A 16719-nucleotide genomic window follows, 5' to 3' on the forward strand; every position below is an offset into this window, starting at 1 on the left:
TAATATTCACAAGAGAAGATGTCAAGCTTGTATTATTGGAGCTGGTTACATTCTTCTGTTTTCTTTTGTTGTTTCAGTTGGTTAGAGACAATCTATTACCCAGTCAGTGGCTGCCCACATACATTTAAAAACTTTTGAGGGAATGCAGTGTATTAGGGAGAAAATAGTAATTATTACCAATAAAATGATACCCTTGTTTTGGAGATCACTCCTGAGCCAGGGTCTCCATGAAGCAAATCAGCTAGAATTAAGTAAGTCAATAAATGATCCCAAAGAAGGGAATACTTCTTTAAGTTAGTTGTCCTCTTTATGTATTTCATGTAACTTTGTCTCCACTTTCCCAGAAGTGTTTATCCAGATACAGCAGGTGTTGTTAATTATTGCACAAATTCCTTCTTGTTCTCCAAGGAGGTAATCAAGAGCCAGGCAGCTATAGCTTTGGTCATGGACCCTGATCTTTCCCTTAGAGTAAGAAATGGAGCCCCCGGGTTAAGGAGGCTAACATGAGAGAGAGTGAGCAAACTAACATGAGCTGAGTGCCCCAGTGAAGCTGAGGCATTGGGATTCATAACTGTGTGACAAGCAGAACTACAGAACTACAGAACCGCCACCATCATGGCATTTCCAACAATCATTTGGAAGTTGGATTACCGTCCCCTGCCAACCCTTGTAATAGTCTGAGATATGTAAATAATGGCATTATCTTTCCATGCCAGAGCAAGAAGAAAAGGTGGAAAAAGATCTTCATGGTGTAAGAATTAGGAAAACGATGGTCAGAGAGGGAAAAAGAAAGGAAAAAATTGTCCTTGATCCAACATCCTGGGTTGAAGCAGCCTTCATCAATACTGTCTACTTCTCTTTCTCACCAATTTGATTTTGAGCTCTCCAGCAGCTGTGCAGGACCAGATGTGAGGTGGATCCTTCTTCAGTTTTGAAATATGGACTGGATGTTGGACACCTTGTAATTTGGCAGCAGTGTTAGTAGTCAAGAGTACTTGGTAGGACTATTTCAATGAATCTCACTTTTGCAAACACATCAATGTAAAACAGTAATTGTCTGTAAGTTGTAAAAGATTTTAAAATGGCTATGGTTAAAGATCTCATGAGAGTTAATTATAATGCAATTGACACAAAAGTTTTATTTAACATTTTAAGATGATAACTGGAATTATGACTGATAACATTATACCATGACAGATTTTTAGGAATTCTATACAATTTCTGGAACATTTATATTAAAACATATACAAATATAACCTAAGAAGGTTAAACATCACTTCTCATTTGACAATACTTTCAATGACAATTTAACAAATGAAATAAGTCTAATTGATTTGATCTCTTTTTACAAGAAGAGAGAACAAGTCTTTTGAGATATTCCCAGGCACCCTCTAGAAAATCCCATAGTTAGTTTGAGGTCAAAAAGGCTTCATTTAGAATTTGCTTTTTGAGAGGCTGCTGGGAAGATGACAGATTAGGAGGACACTGGGCTCACCTCTTGCCACATGGCCACCTAGAGAACACCCACATTGGCATAAATAACCCCAGGAAATGACCCAAAGACTGGCAGAACAGACTCTCTGCAGCCCGACATAGACAAGAGGCCACAGCAAAGTGGATCCACCCACTCCGACGCATTCTTGGCAAGATCCCAACAAGCAGCACCACAAGCCTGACAGTATGCAAGCAGTCCAGACAAGGGCCAACACCACTCCAAAGTGAGTCCTGCTCCAGGGAGAGGGAAGATGACCACACATCAGTCTGACTGTGACCCCCTGGGGGGTCAGTGGGTTGGGGGCAGTGGGCTGGGGGCAGGCACCTGGTCTGACTGCAGGCCCCACCCACCAATAAAAACTTCTCAGAGGACAACACAGGGAAAGTGCCCTGCAGTTTGGTGCTACTTCATCTCTGGCAAACACCTGGTGTTAGTCAACTCAAGCCCAAGGCAGCCCCACACTGGCCCCCTAACACCACAGGCACCAGACTCTGCCCACAATAGGCAAAGAGCCATAGCAGGCTGGACTGAAGGCAAACACAGCTCTGCCACAATGGTAGGACACCCCTGTAGCAACACACATAGGAAACACCCCTGAAGCACCATTTTCTGATGAAAAGGAGACATTGCACTGTGGGGTACTACAGGACCTCTTCTTCATAAAGCCACTACTTTCAAGTGTGGTAGACACAGCTGACTTTCCTAACACATAGAAACAGACACAGCAATAGACAAAATGAGGAGACAGAGGAATATGTCCCAAATGAAACAGTGGAACTAAATCATAGCAAGGGACCTAAACAAAATGGAGATAAGTAATATGTCTGATAGCAAATTTAAAGTAATGCTTATAGAGATACTCACTAGAATGAGAAAGGAGGGCAGGACCTCTAAGAAACCCTCCACAGAGAGATAGGAGACCTAAAAAAGAACTAATTAGAGATAATGAACTCACTAAATGAAAATAAAAATAGACCACTTGGAATAAATAGCAAACATAGAAGAAAATAGAAGAATGGATCAGCAACCTGATCAGGACAGTGTAATGGAAAATAATCAAGCCGAGCAGATGAGAGGGGAAAAAAATATGTAAAATGAGAATAAACCCAGGGAAGTCAGTGACACTGTCAAGCATAACAGTCACATGATAGGGATCCCAGAAGGAGAAGAGTGAGAAAAGGGGGCAGAAGATTTATTTGAAGAAATATTAGTTGAAAACTTCCTGAATCCGGGGAAGGAAAGAGAAATCCAGATCCAGGAGGCAAAGAGGGCTCCCAACAAAACCAACCCAGAGAGGTCTGCACCAGGACACAAAGTATACAAGATAGCCAAAAGTAGTGATAAAGAGAGAATTTTAAAAGCAGCAAGAGAAAGGAAAGCAGTCACAGACAAGGGAAACCCAGTAAGGCTATCAGTGGATCTTTCAGTAGAAACTTTGCAGGCCAGAAGAGAATGGCATGATATATTCAAAGTGCTAAAAGGAAAAAAATCTGCAGCCAAGAATACTCTACCCAGCAATGTTTTCATTCAGAATAGAAGAGAGATAGAGTTTCCCAGAAAAAAACAGAAATTTTTGTTTTGGGTCCCAACTTCACAGTCCAGCCACCCTCCTGCCCAAGTCATCATGCACTGCCTGCTACCTGCTCAATGCCAACTCAACACACATTTACCTCAGATCAACAAGGACTCAAAATGACATTCTTCCCCTCAAATTCGAGCCCCTGTGCTCAAGTTTTGCCTAATAGCAGAATAAAGCAACCCAAATAGTGACACTAATTCTGTGGAATATATAATGGATTAAAGGAGTGTGCTAGGCTGAGAACATCTCCAGCAAGCACAACAAAGAAAAATACATACCGCATGATTCTGGTTACTAAAAGAAACAAACCTGGGAAAAATAAAACAAGATGAAATCAGAGAGGGAGACAAACCATAAAAGACTCTTAATCATAGGAAATAAACTGAGGGTTGCTGGAGGGGAGGTGGATGGGGGATGGGGTAACTGGGTGATGGGCATTAAGGAGGGCATGAGATGTGATGAGCACTGGGTGTTAAATGCAACTGATGAATTGTTGAACATAAGAGACTCTTAATCTAAGGAAACAAACTGAGGGTTGCTGGAGGGGAGAGGTGGGGGGATATGGTAACTGGGTGATGGGCATTAAGGAGAGCACGTGATGTTATCATTGATGAATCACTGAACTCTACCTCTGAAACTAATACTACACTATATGTTAATTAATTGAATTTAAATTAAAAAAAGACCCCCCCCAAAAAGAATTTGTTTTTGAGAAGTTTGTCAAAAATATCAAAATGTTTTAAAACACTTGATCAGATAGGATCATAGGTCACTATGAAACAATACTTAGTTATCCATTTAATCAAAGGGACATTAAAGACTTTGAAGGCAAATACAGAAATTTCCATAACTGTAAAAACAACAACAATAAAAACTTAGGTCTTTTAATATTGAGAAGACTAGATTTTCTTAAGTAATCAAGGACCTGATAAAGACATGAAGCACAGTACATTATTTTGACAAGGTACAAATTTTTTTGTTTTCTAGGCAGATTACTTAAAGGATAAAGAAAAAAATTTTTTTTACAATTTCTTATTAAGAACAGACTGATGATATTTAAAAAAAACACCACCAAACAAACCTTGTCCTTTTAACAGAGAGATAATCAAATTTCAATTATGCTTTCGTGTACTTATGATACATTTCTTAAAAAATAAATCCATTCCGATCTTAGCCATCTTGCCCACACATAAATTTCTTTTTCCAAGATTTCTTTTCCACAAACCTTCTGCCACATCTTTTCTATCCATTTATGTTTTTCCCTCTTTTTCTTATTCTAGAAGAAACAGTCATACTTATTTGCTTTTCACACACAGTTGTTATGGGGTGTCCGGAGCGGGTGGGGGTTGGCAGCATGGCAGTGAAAGAATTCACCCAAGGAAGAACAAAAGAGGTGTAAATCTATTGAATACACTGTCAGGGAGCCAGGGAGCAGTGGGCATGGCAGCAAAAGAGAGACCATCTGCCAGAAGGTGGTGGTGAGGGGCTATAGTTAAAGGGCAGAGTGAGGGAGGGGGATATATGGAATCTTCCCTTTTGGTAATCTTAGGAACTGTGCCTGGTTGTAAGTAGCTCATTGGTTGGTTGGGGTCTATGGCTTACTGAGCTTGTTGGCGTCAGCTCAGGGGCGCTGTGGGCCCTTTTGTCTTGCTCAGATTTCCACTGCTTAAGCCTTTTACTTAAAAGCAACCTCTACAGTTGCTTCTTTTCACTCTTCTTATTTCCAAAAAGTTCTAATTGATTAGAATTCTTAATCCTTATAGTTCTTAATTCCTAATGAAAACAAAGACGTCAGCAATTATGAACCGTCCATTATATCAGCATTTATAAATACACTTCATGATTTCTGAAAGTGTATTTTTACCCATAGTACATTTTTCAGTGTGACACCAGACGTGTTTACTGAAAGACCCACATATCTTTACTTCCTTTTGTAGTAAGAAGACAAAAGTAGTATAAATTTGTGTTTAATATTTAAAGTTTTAGGATTTTATCTGACTTGGAAGATATCTAGATATTTGATGAATATCCACCATTTAACTTCACTTAGTATAAATTTAAGATTTCAAGTTATCAAAAATATTTTATAAACTATTTTAAGTAGACATAAACATAGTTGAAAAATTCATTTACAAACTTATATCTTACTTATATCTAATTTACCTGTTCTAAATCATGCATAGCTTTTTTTATAAAAAAAATTTCATGAGACACTAAACAGTTAACCATCATCTTAAGCTATCTTTCTTGCTAACAAATTTTGTTAGCAGACACATTGACTTCTGGAAACCTAGGTAGAACAAAAGTTGTATGTCCACATTATATTTAATGCTGGTAACTCTGAAGACATAGCTGTTTTAATTAAACCAACAAACTTAAACTAACTTCTATTTACTGAAGATTATCCTAGACCACATGAACTTGAAAAACATTTGTGTTATTTTCTGTATTTCTGAGAATATATTTCTATATAGAGAGTATACTTAATTTAGAGAGCACTTACTTTTCTCTAAGCCAACTAAATAGAACTTTTTACAAATTAAACTTGACAATGCCATCTGGAGGTACAAAAAACCCCACACATCTATAACATATATACATAAACATATAGACAGATACAGAGATCTTAGAACTTTTGTTTTAAAATTTTAGCCATGGAACAGGTACCATAGTGCAAATCTCACTAGTTTATACAAGTACATTTGGATCCAAACTATGTTTCTGGCAGATGGAATAATTGAGGGCTACCTGCTCAGGTAGCTTAAGCTTTTCAGTAATATTTGTGCCAATGATTTAAAAATATATTTGCCTATACTAGCCTTTACTTCCCCTCTGATAAGACTTACCTACCTGAAGTTAGCATTTCAAAAATGTAGAACATTCTTAGAGAAGACTGGGTAGAAAATTTACATCTCAAAGGCACAGGAAAATAATGCAAGTTCCTGCAGGAGGATTTTTGTTTCCTAAGTCCAGATATTTTACAATGCCTACAAGCCTTTTGAGATGAATAGGGAGCTTTGTGATTCTTAAAAGGATGGGTGGACTTTGAATTGCTTAGGTGAATGGGCCCTTTCCGCATTTCTGTTCTTGTAAAAACTCAATTTGTAATATAGGATAATTGTTTTAATTCCTCAAAGGCTTGGTTTGCAACCTGAATGCTATCAAGGGGCTGAGCCAGTCATCCACTGGCTTTTTTATATCAATTTGCTTTTTTATATAAGGGAGACAATCTTCAACAAAAATGGGAATCAAAAAATTCCTGTGTTCTATATTTAGAGCCGTTTGTCTTTGGAATGCTTGTCTTTCTCTCTGGGTACCTAGTTTCATTTAGCCTAGGGAAGAGGGCTGAAAAGAAATTTTCTATCTTAGCTTCCGATCTGGCCAACTTCTGACCACAGAACTACTTCAAAAAAATCCTTTCAAATATCTTGCCAGGTTTCATCTGGGACAGTAAATATTCCTGGCAGTATTGAACAACCCCATGGTTATAAGAGATGTCCCCCAACAGGGTGCAAAAGATACCACCTTCCCAAGATTTAGAGCCCAAGTATAGCCTAAAGGAAGAAAGACTTATGTAATTTCCCTGAGAGTTGGCAACAGTTGGCAGGACCCTACCTGCAAATGGAGTGCAGCTCACATTTCTGTCTGGCCATATTTTGGGGGCCTCCAACCTGACAGTGGACAAGCCAAATTCTCAGGACACAAAACAAAACAAACAAGAAGGTAATAGCTGTCCCTGAGAAAGAAAACAATGAATAACCAATGGACACCCACAAACCATATTCACAAGAGTCTAAACTTGGAAATAAAAGGACAACATGAAATTTTGCCTTCCTCTCTGGACTAGATACTAGAGGCAGACATCCAGGAGAGTTGACTCTGGTAGGAATTCTTACCCTTGGCTGGATTCTGCCAGTTTTCCCAGAAGGCTATCTGTAGGCTCTGGAGCAAGTGGGTTTAAAGTAGGGAGTGTAGTCCTGCTATCTACCAGAATTTGGCAAGGTTTTCCCTTAATTTTAACATTAGTTCCCCTTTGGCCATTTAAGGAAATAACTCGTAAGGCTTTACTGGAGAATCTCTTACTAGAGTCCCATCAACCCTGGGAGTGGTCCATATGGAGGGCCCTCCTTTGAGGACAGTTTTTCAGTTAATTGCAAATGAGACACTGATTTCTTGGCCAAAGTTTTGATGATGGACCCCTAGGAGGGTGTCACCGGGGAGGCCCAGGTTTTTTGTTTTTTTTTTTTTTTAGGTTTCTAGCCTTTGAGCTGCTGCAGCTGGAAAACCCAACCTGACAGGCCCAAAGAAAAGGGACGACCGTTTCACATAACTAAGATGTCTAGAGGAAGGGCTGACATCTGGCACTGCTAGAGGCAGGGACTCATGTTTTCTGTCTCTTGACTCAGTTCTGATGCCCCCTGTAATTTGACTTCATTTTCAAACAGCTGCTCTGGACCTCCTGTCTTCCCATCTTCATGCCCAGCAAAAAGAGAGAGTCTGCTATTCAAATAGTTGAAAAAAATTCCACCATGAAGTCTCATGATCCACAGGTGGCGAGACTTGAGTCACATGCCATCTTTAAGCCAGTCACTAAGGATGCTCTGACTGCTTTAGCCAAGATCACATTCTCTAAGTCATGGCCCAAAGGGTAGTGTCAGCTTCCCTGGAAACTGATGGAGGGAGAGGGAAGGAGGATGCATCACCACCTGGATGGCCTTCTCATTATTATCATAAGAAGGCCAGGCCACCATTGGTTTGTGAGTCAGCACCAACCTCAGGGACTATTTGATGATGTTGCCTTCACGTGGACAGTGTGACCAGTGAGGAATGCATACAGCCTGTGGGGTAAACAGTCCTCAGCACCATGTATCAGCTAATAGTCATTCAGGAAGGGTGGACATTTTTCTTAGTTTATTCCTCAGGGGCCTGGATTTGGGTAAAAGAAAAAAGAATATTGCTCTTCATGATTAAAAGTACCTCACCAACGTGTTGGATCCTGTTCACCAGGAAGCCCTATATTTTCTGAACACCTTCATGGCTGTGGGAAGATCTAGAAAGAGCTGAACTGTTCTACCCTACAGAGGGAGGGCTTGAACCTGCTGAGGGATCTGGAGGCAAGGGATGGATGGACAAATAGAAAATGCTAAGGCTAAGAGTTAGAGTGCTAACTCTCACTGCTAACAAGTGAGGCTCAGAGAGAGGAAGGAGCTCGTGCAGGTCACACAGCCAGTGGCATTCTTCTTACCCAGGGCTTCTGGCTCCAGGTGCCTGGGCTTCACTCCATTCAACATGCGTGTGTACCTACACACACACACATGCACGTGTGCATGCACACACATGCATTGGTATTTCCCAGACACTACTGCTGTGATAAATCACCTGAACACTGGGAGGTGTGGTACAACAACCATTCTTTCTTGCTCACGGCTTTGTGGACCTGAGATTTGGGAAGCAAACAGGTGAGCAGTTCTTGCTCGGGGGCTCTCCTGTGATTGCAGTCAGATGACCCATTCACTTGGCCAGCAGCTCAGCTGGGGTGTGCAAGCAGGTACCTGCAGGGGGCATCTCCAGCACAAAGGTATTGGGGAGTCAGGCTCCTTACAGGGATGCTGGCGTCCCACAGGGCAAGTGTCCAGGAATGCTGGCAGAAGCCCCGGGATCTTCTGTGACTCTGCCTTGGAGGTACAAGATTACTTCCTCTGCCTTCTCCACTTGAAGCCTGCACAAACTCACCTAGATTGGTGGTTCACAACCCTCTTGGGAGCTTCCCTGGTGTAATCTGAGACAGCCCCTGCACTAAGAGGGCTGGGAGAGGCTGAGAAAGAACAGGTCCCTCCAGGTTGAGAGATGGCACTTTTCATAAGCAAAGTGAACTCACATATGAGGCTTCTCTTAGGTGGCAGCAAGTTGAATGGACCCCTCACCCATCTGCCAAATCTTAAAAGTTTATAAAAGAGGCCCTAACTGAGGTCAGTCACATACACCACCCAGATGGTCTCTGCACCACATGACTAACTCCAGGCTATATCCTTGAAGCAGTCTCAGGGAGCAGAAAAGGCCAGCGGAACCCACATTCCCAGGGCAGGGGAGGGGGTGAGGAGCCTCCAAGTGCCCAGGTCCAGCCCACAGGTTAATCCTGGCACACCTTTTTGATGATGTTCCCCAACACAGAGTCAAGATGCAGCTCACAGACCCTACCTCTCAATGCAAGGAGTGTCAAAGATTATGGGGGCCGTGTTTAAAGCACCACAATATGTAATCAGATCAATGAAAAAATATCAAAACCTAGTGAGTGTTTACTTAGAGCCAAGCACAATACTAAAGCTATTTATGTAATTTTACATAAATTATACTTATATTTAAAATAAATAAACATAAAAATAAAATCATGCAGATAAAAGTTGCAGGAGCTGTGATTCCACCCCTGGACACACTGGTCTACATGACATCAGGGCACAGAGCCTTCTTCGTCCCACCGCTTCACCCAGAGCCTCAGGGTTACAGCATCCATAGGCCCTGGCACCAACCTGAACGCCTGTGGTGTGGGCTGTGGGAAACAAGCCTAGTGGTGGGAGGTGTGAAAAGCTTCAGATGAGCAAACTGTGTGTACAGCTCTCTACCCCCACCCCCCACTTCCACAAGGAAAAGAGAATTGGAAATGTGTCCACAAAGGGATGGCTTTACAGGAAACCAGCATTTTGTTGTGGTGCCTGCATGCCGGTTGTTTGTGTAAACCCAAGATTTTTCACTGAGGTAGGAAAGACCCTGCAGGGAGGCCTTAGCTCCAGGATACCACTTCTGTGTACTGTCTGCTCTGCCAGGGCCCACCCCCCCCGCCCCCTGCCAACACATCCCCAAGCCCATGCACCCTTGCAGGGATGAGGCCCAGGCTCAATACTGCACCTCTCAAGGCCTGGGGGCAGTGCTTTGCCTCTCTGACCCCAACCCTTCGCTAAGTATGGTGTCCATCAGGAAGAGACTGTCAAGCAACCAGAGGGTTTATCTGGGGTCTTAAAGATTGTAATCGAGGAGATACAGAGGCCACTGAAATCCAAAGTGCACTCCAAACTTGGAGCTGTGAGTAAGGGTTTTTGGAGGCAAAACCCACAAGATTTCATAACTTGTTTTGAAAGAATGATTGGTGCTGGCAGAGTTCACATTTAATGTCTCATACATGATTGGCTATTTGGCAAACAGGTGTTACAGTATCTCTACTTAGGTCCAAAGTGGAAGGCTGTGTTCCAGGTGGTCCAGTTGCAATTGACAAATGTTCAGAGAATTGAAATAGAAGACAGTGGTGAAGAGGCCCCACTTCCTCCATGTCCTTTGGACTCTATTTTGAATGACTTTCTTAGCAATTGTGCATCTTCTTTCATAATGGTGAACACAAGACAAGGCACACAGTCTTGTTGGGGCCCAGCTAGTCACCTGGAGGAGGTACTCAGGATGGGCCCCCATCCCATCCCTTCCCAGCATTGTGCTGAGCTCCACCTTTGCTGGGCACAGCTGCCGTTCCTGGAGTGCTGGGACTCGGGGCCATCTGGAGGGGTTCCCTTTGTCATTTCACCTTCAGTGTTCAGGGCAGCAGGTCACAGGACTTCATCCATGCTGCTCTGCATGTGGCAGAAGGGTACATGGCTCCAGCACTACCAGCACCGTGAGAGGGCTTCACCCCCCTGCAGTGAATGGCTAATATAAGGGCAGCACAGGGGGGCAGGGTGTGTGTTCAGTTCTCTTTTGTTTAGGACTCGATCTTTTCTATCGGGGTTCTGAGGTATCCACTTGTCTATAGAATGATGGTGAACTAAGGGTAACATTCCTTATTAATTCCAAAGTCTTTAGAATAAGAAGCCCACTGTTTATGGTTTCAATTCTACATCCCTTACAGGAAGCTCTACACAAGGACTGATTTTAAAATGGGACCCCAGAAAACAGGCAGAGTGCAAACCTGTAAAACCCTTTAGAAACCACCAATCTGAAGGTGTTGTTTTTAGTCTTATTTCACTTCTGATTCTGACTGGATTGACCTTGATTCTGATGGGTATTTCTCCAATAGTTACATATACTCCCATATACTTTGTCTTTGTCACCTGCAGGCACCTGCAGTCTCTTGTGGAAAGAAGTAGACATAAATCGTTATTTATTTAGTCTCTAAAGAACTTGACCAGTGAAAATCAGCCCAGGAGTGTGATCTCAGCACACATGGCTGAAATCTGACCTGGCAGAGTCCAGCTTAGGGTGGCCCTGGGCTATGGGTTCCATCTGACCCCTCCCTCCTGTCCAGCCTGCTCACCATCTGGCTTCTTTTCAAACACAGCCGTCAAGTCTTTAGGATCAGCAGCCTAGGTCCCCTCCTCTCCCCTGTGTGACCACCAGGAGCCATCAAGGCTGGAGGCCTGGGTTCCCAGCCTGCTCCTAACTCAATTATCCCAAAAGTGGCAGCATGCACCCCTGACTTCCCCACGAGGAACCTGTCAGCTCTCTGCTCTTTGTATGCCCTCTAAAGCCAGTGGGACCAGGAGCTGCCCAAACCCTTCTGTATATATTCCCAAGACAGTAAATAACTCAAGAGGTAGCTGATGTTACTTTTTATTGATTAAGATAGAGCAGAATACGTACTACATACTGGTACATTTGGAAAGCAATTAAATGAAACGAGTTACAGTCACTTAGCTGTTCAAAAAATGTCCCAGAACCCTTCTCTATTTGTCTCTTGGGACTAGCACACTGAGGGGGCATCACTTGGGCAAAGTCAACCTTCTAAAGCTTAGGAGCTCTAGAAGGGGGTGTGGGGGTAAGAGAAAGGGGGTAGAGTGGCCCAGCCTGTCACAGCGTCCTCTATGCATCCTGGCAGCTGGACTTCACCAAGGAGGTCCTGCCCAGCCAGGGGACAGTGTATATCTGGAAAGAGCAAAGCGTTTTCTGCGAAAGGGAAGAGAGAGGGAGAGTTAGGGTTACAGTGAAAAAGGAACACGCCCAGCCTCAAGATGTCAGAAGTGTGGGTGAGGAAGGGATTCTCAACCCCCACCCTGCTGAAGCCTAGAACACTAAGCAGGGGTTGGCAGTGACCTCTCAGTCACCCCACCCACCCCTTGAGTCCAAGACAGGATTCCACAAGCTCATGCCGCCAGCACATCCTTGTGCAGCCTGTGCAAGATCACAGAGCCCCTGAGGGACAGGGTGCTGCTCCCAGGTCCCCTGCACCTCCAGCGGGTCAGCACTAAGACAGGTGCAGAGGGAAGGATCGAGGGGCTGGGATCAGAGTTCGAGAAACACCCAAAGACACAGGGAATGGGGTAGCTATGGGGGGAGTGTGCCCCCTTGCCCAGAGGCCTCCCCAACGAGAGAGAGACTAGTATTTGGTGCGCAGGACAGGACCAGAGGATTTTGGCTGCTTACAGGCCTCTAATTCCCTCTAATCTGTTCAGGTGGCTGAGGCTGGGATTAAGGGGTCATCTCTCTCTCCAGCAAACACCCCACAGCTGCTCCTTATCCCACAGGCAACAACCCAACAGCACAAGGTACCCCAATTCACCATGTAAAACCCACTTATAAACTCAAACTAGTCATGTGCACACACACACGTCCTTCCCCCACATGCACCCTGACACGTGCACACCCACACACAATGCATCCCACAGGCACATACCCTCATCAGGTGTGGCTGGTCATGAAAGGGACAGCTGTCCAAGTTGGGCTGGGACTTGGTACATCTGGTTCGTCCGATCTCCACCTCCAAGAAGTACTTCATCCCAGCCACGACCTATACGTGTCAAGAATAGGATTGGTTTACAACACCTGCCAATTTCACACACACAGGTACCTTCCTGCTATTGGGTCCTCATGCCAGCATTCACTGCTGCCAAAGCAGGTACCCCAGAAAACCAAAGCCACCTTCTGAGGGCTGGTCCAGCAGCTGTGCCCAGACTCTCCTTGTAACTTGTTCACTAAGGGGCTCAAAGGTCTCAGGCAGCCTGGCAGGAGGAGAAGCAGGAAGATGGAAGGTGGAAGCCAGGGACCAAAATCCTGTTAACTGGGTTTAGGAGGGAAGCCAGCATGGTTGTCGGCTAATAAACTCCTTCAGTGCCAGGAGCCAGGGCATGGTCTGAGCACACAGCGGGGGCTCTGTGCTGGAGCAAACAGAGTGGATCTGGTTCAGGAAGACAGTCATGAGATGGGTACACTTAAGCTAAATTCCAATTAATAGGGTCAACCCTATAGATCATTACATTTCCGCAGTGTAACAAAGGTTTATTTATTCCCTCATTTCACAGTAGGAAAGGAGAGGCCTTTCTCATGTGCGCGTGTGTACACACACACGTTTTAGGCCAATAAAACACTGCCCCTGGAATGCCTACCTTTTAAGTATGATTTTTTTTTTAAGATTTTTTATTTACTTGAAAAAGAGAGAGAGATAGCGCGCACAAGCTGCAGGCAGATGGAGAGGGAGAGGGAGAAGCAGGCTCCCCACCAAGCAGGGAGCCTGACGTGGGGCTTGATCCCAGGACCCTGGGATCATGACCTGAGCTGAAGGCAGACACTTAACTGACGGACGGGAGTATTTCTGAAGTGTGTCACACACCTGCCTGTCTTTTACATTTGAGATTATAGGATAGAAGCATACCTTGTCCTCACAGAGGGCATCCTTAGAACTTGGAGAAACTTGGGATGAGGACCCGGTACCAGGCTCCACATCTTACCTGGTGGAACCACAAGCAGGTCCCATGATCCCTCTGCTGTCACTTTCCCCAATGAGCTGTGATACCAAGCCAGTGTCACACTGGAGAGGAGCAGGTTGGGGGGAACCAAGTGAGCATCTATGTCCCATCCAAAGGACACAGTGCTAGTCACTGCTGCAGGGGGCGAAATGGTCTGTTCTGGGCCACCTTCTGAAGTTTCAAGAGAAGGCGGATGAGCCCTAAATGCTGGCATGCATTACAAGGTTTTTGTTGCTGTGAGGTTGTTCTGCTCTCCAATGGGCTCCAGGTCAGCTGGCCTAAATCCTAGCCAACTTTAGAGGATAAGCCCAAAGCCCAGTGGCCTTTCCTGACCTTCCCTCCAAGCCCTCTTCTGGACTCTGCTGACTCTGCTCCTTATCTGACCAGAACTCCAGGACAGGGCTGGCAGAAGCAGGGGTCAGGAGCAGTCCACTCAACTGCCCGCTGGGTGGTGGTGATGGTGGGGCCTTATCGGGGTGAAGAGTGTGATGGCCCACGTAAGAGGCTGCTCCCATGGACGCGCCTTGTGGATGGAAACAACACTCCAGGGCCCTTTCCACCAGCATGTCTGGACAGGTTTGAATTCCTATGCCAGACCCTCCGCTCTGAGATGCATGGAGTACCACAGGCCAGCTCACCGACCCATCTGTGTTTGCTGACAGCCTCTCAGTGCTCAGGGAGCAGCCAGAACCCCACCTCAGGGAGGATGTTTGGTGTGGGCCCCAAACTCCACTGCAGGATAAGGACATGGAGGCTGGGTTAGTTTAGTGGCACCTGTTGAGAGAAGGCTTGGAGGAGAATGGGCCTCTTCTGCATGACCCCAATCATCTCGAGGAAACATGGGGAAACCCCAAACTGTGACCCAGTGTGCACCAGGAGTGGCTGGATCCTTCAGAAATGTCAAGTTCATAGATGGAGAGGCTGCTCCAGAGTAAAGGTGGCTGCAGCACATGGCCTGGCAGTCCTGGGCCATAAAGGACATGAGTGGGACAATCAGTGAGTGACACCTGAATAAGGTCTGTGGATTAGATAACTGTGTCAGTGTTGGTTCTGACTGCCAAAGTGTTATTGTGGGTATGTCAGAAAACACCCTTGTCTCTAGGGAATACACACTGAGGTGTTAACTCTCAAAAGACTCAGAAAACAAATGCATATATCCCCGTACATACATGTATGTGCCCAGTGGAAAGCAAAATGGCAAAACTTTAACATATAAGGAAGCTAGGTGTAGAATCTACAAGGATTTTATGCACTATTTTTGCTACTGCTATGTAAGTCTGAAATTTAAAAAGTCACAAAAGTGCTTTAAAAAGTCATTTAGTGGCAGGGCCAGGAGGGCAGTCAGGTGTGGGGTCTGTTTTTCCCTCGCCCGTGGTCATTTAGTTGACAGCTCACACTAAGCCTCCGTGTCCCGTGAGGCTGAAGCATGGAGGTAAGGGAACTGGATGGGGCCCTGACCTCCACACCGCAACCTCTGGCCAGGCTGGCGTTTGAAAACACAAATGAAGGCTATGGGGGTGACCCAGTGTGCCGGCTGGGTCCCAGGCACTCCCGGTGACAGGCATGCAGAGGGCAGGCTGTGGGCGACCAGAGAGACCAGGGACACCGCCCGCTGAGAAGCAGGGGAGCGTCTGCAGTCCCCACCCAACCTCTAGGGGCTCGGAGACCGATCGCTCCGAGATGCTGGGCTGACCGGTAGGGGCCGGGCTGGGGACGTCAGGCAGCTAGGCACCGAGCTCAGGGCCGCCCGCACCCACAGCCCGGCTCGCGGCACCCGGGGAACGCACCTGCTTGCGGGCGCGCACCACTCGCATTGCGCGGCTGTGGTACGCGTCGTTGCTCGCCTTGTTGTACTCGCTGAGAGCGAAGTTCAGCGCCTGCTGCACGCCCTCCTCATTGACGTCGGCGTCCAACGCGCCGCCCACCAATGTAGACTTGGCGTTTCTCGGGCTTGTCCCGGGATTCACGGCCACGGCCAGGGCCAGGGTTAGGGCCAGAGAGGCCAGCAGGAGCAGCGGGGTGCGTAGAGGCCCGGCCATAGCACAGCTCTGAAAGGAGTGATGCGCCTACTGCGACCTCTATCGAGCGCCGCCGTCGCTCTTTTATTCCCCTAGCCCCGCCCCCGGGCCGCCCAGCCCACTCCGGCCCCGCCTCTTCCGCCCCCGCCGGCTCCTCTCCGGGCCTGGTGTCCGTACCCCGCGGGAATCCTGCCCCTCCTCCCGGGTCCTGCCTCCGCTCTTTGTACTCCCCTAACCGAGCTCCTCCCTCCCGGTCCCAGCCCTCTATCCTGAGTCGGGGCCCCATCCCCCGTCTCCGGCCTTATTTCCGCAGGTCAGGCTCTTTTTCCCTCCCCCAAGCTCCTCCCCTCTCCTCGGCCTCTCGCCTCCATCTAAGTCCCGCCCCTCTGCGGGATGCTGTCCGGTCCACCCCTCCAAATCCCCTGGCATTTCCTTGAGTCTGGCTGCTCCTCTGCAGTCCTGCCCAGGCGCTGGGTGGAGGGTTCCCAAGTTTAGCTGCCTGTGGTCTTGCAGAAGGTGTCACTCCTCCCAGGGCCTGCAGTGCCTGTAACCCCCAACCCTGCCTCCTGTGAAAGGGGAAATAGCGCTCTGGGCTTCCTGGGGGTTGAGCATTGGGTCTAAGTCTAGGAATCCCCAGAGCAGGGGGTCGATTTCAGAGGCTAAGGAAGACTCTGCGCTTTGTTTTGGGGAGCTCTTTCGCAAAACATAAGTGAATTAACCTTTATTTGGGAAAAGAATCGGGTTCTCTTTTTCACAACTCATTTATTTATTCAACCAACAAACCTTCCTGGGACTTCTGCCTGGCCACGAGGTCTCCACCCTGTACATGAAGCGTGGGTTAGTGAGCTTTGGACTTCTCACAGGGCAACTGCCCAATAGAGATGCAATGTGAACCATCTGTGACTTTGC

The 16719-nt window shown here is 46.2% G+C and overlaps 1 protein-coding gene across 1 annotated transcript; it reads right to left on the bottom strand.

The window, feature by feature from the left end:
- Positions 1-11647: 11647 nt before the first annotated feature.
- Positions 11648-15891, bottom strand: CST3 (cystatin C). Its single transcript, XM_025876977.2, has 3 exons — positions 15580-15891; positions 12724-12837; positions 11648-11996 (listed from the first exon to the last, which is right to left on the bottom strand). Exons 1-3 carry the CDS (start codon positions 15829-15831, stop codon positions 11913-11915), a joined length of 450 nt encoding a protein of 149 aa, XP_025732762.1. The 5' UTR covers positions 15832-15891; the 3' UTR covers positions 11648-11912.
- Between the last annotated feature and the right edge of the window lie 828 nt (positions 15892-16719).

Source organism: Callorhinus ursinus, unplaced genomic scaffold, assembly GCF_003265705.2.
Source record: "Callorhinus ursinus isolate GAN/ISIS: 27379988/994484 unplaced genomic scaffold, GSC_fseal_2.0 scaffold29, whole genome shotgun sequence".
Lineage (NCBI taxonomy): Eukaryota > Metazoa > Chordata > Mammalia > Carnivora > Otariidae > Callorhinus > Callorhinus ursinus.

What these genes read in the sequence shown, in the direction of transcription:
- CST3 (XM_025876977.2), bottom strand. Translation starts at nt 15,831, where the DNA reads ATGGCCGGGCCTCTACGCACCCCGCTGCTCCTGCTGGCCTCTCTGGCC. An exon ending in TGGTGCGCGCCCGCAAGCAG is followed by an intron (nt 12,838 to 15,579) that starts GTGCGTTCCCCG and finishes TGACACGTATAG; the next exon opens with GTCGTGGCTGGGATGAAGTA. An exon ending in ACCAGCCACACCTGATGAGG is followed by an intron (nt 11,997 to 12,723) that starts GTATGTGCCTGT and finishes TCCCTTTCGCAG; the next exon opens with AAAACGCTTTGCTCTTTCCA.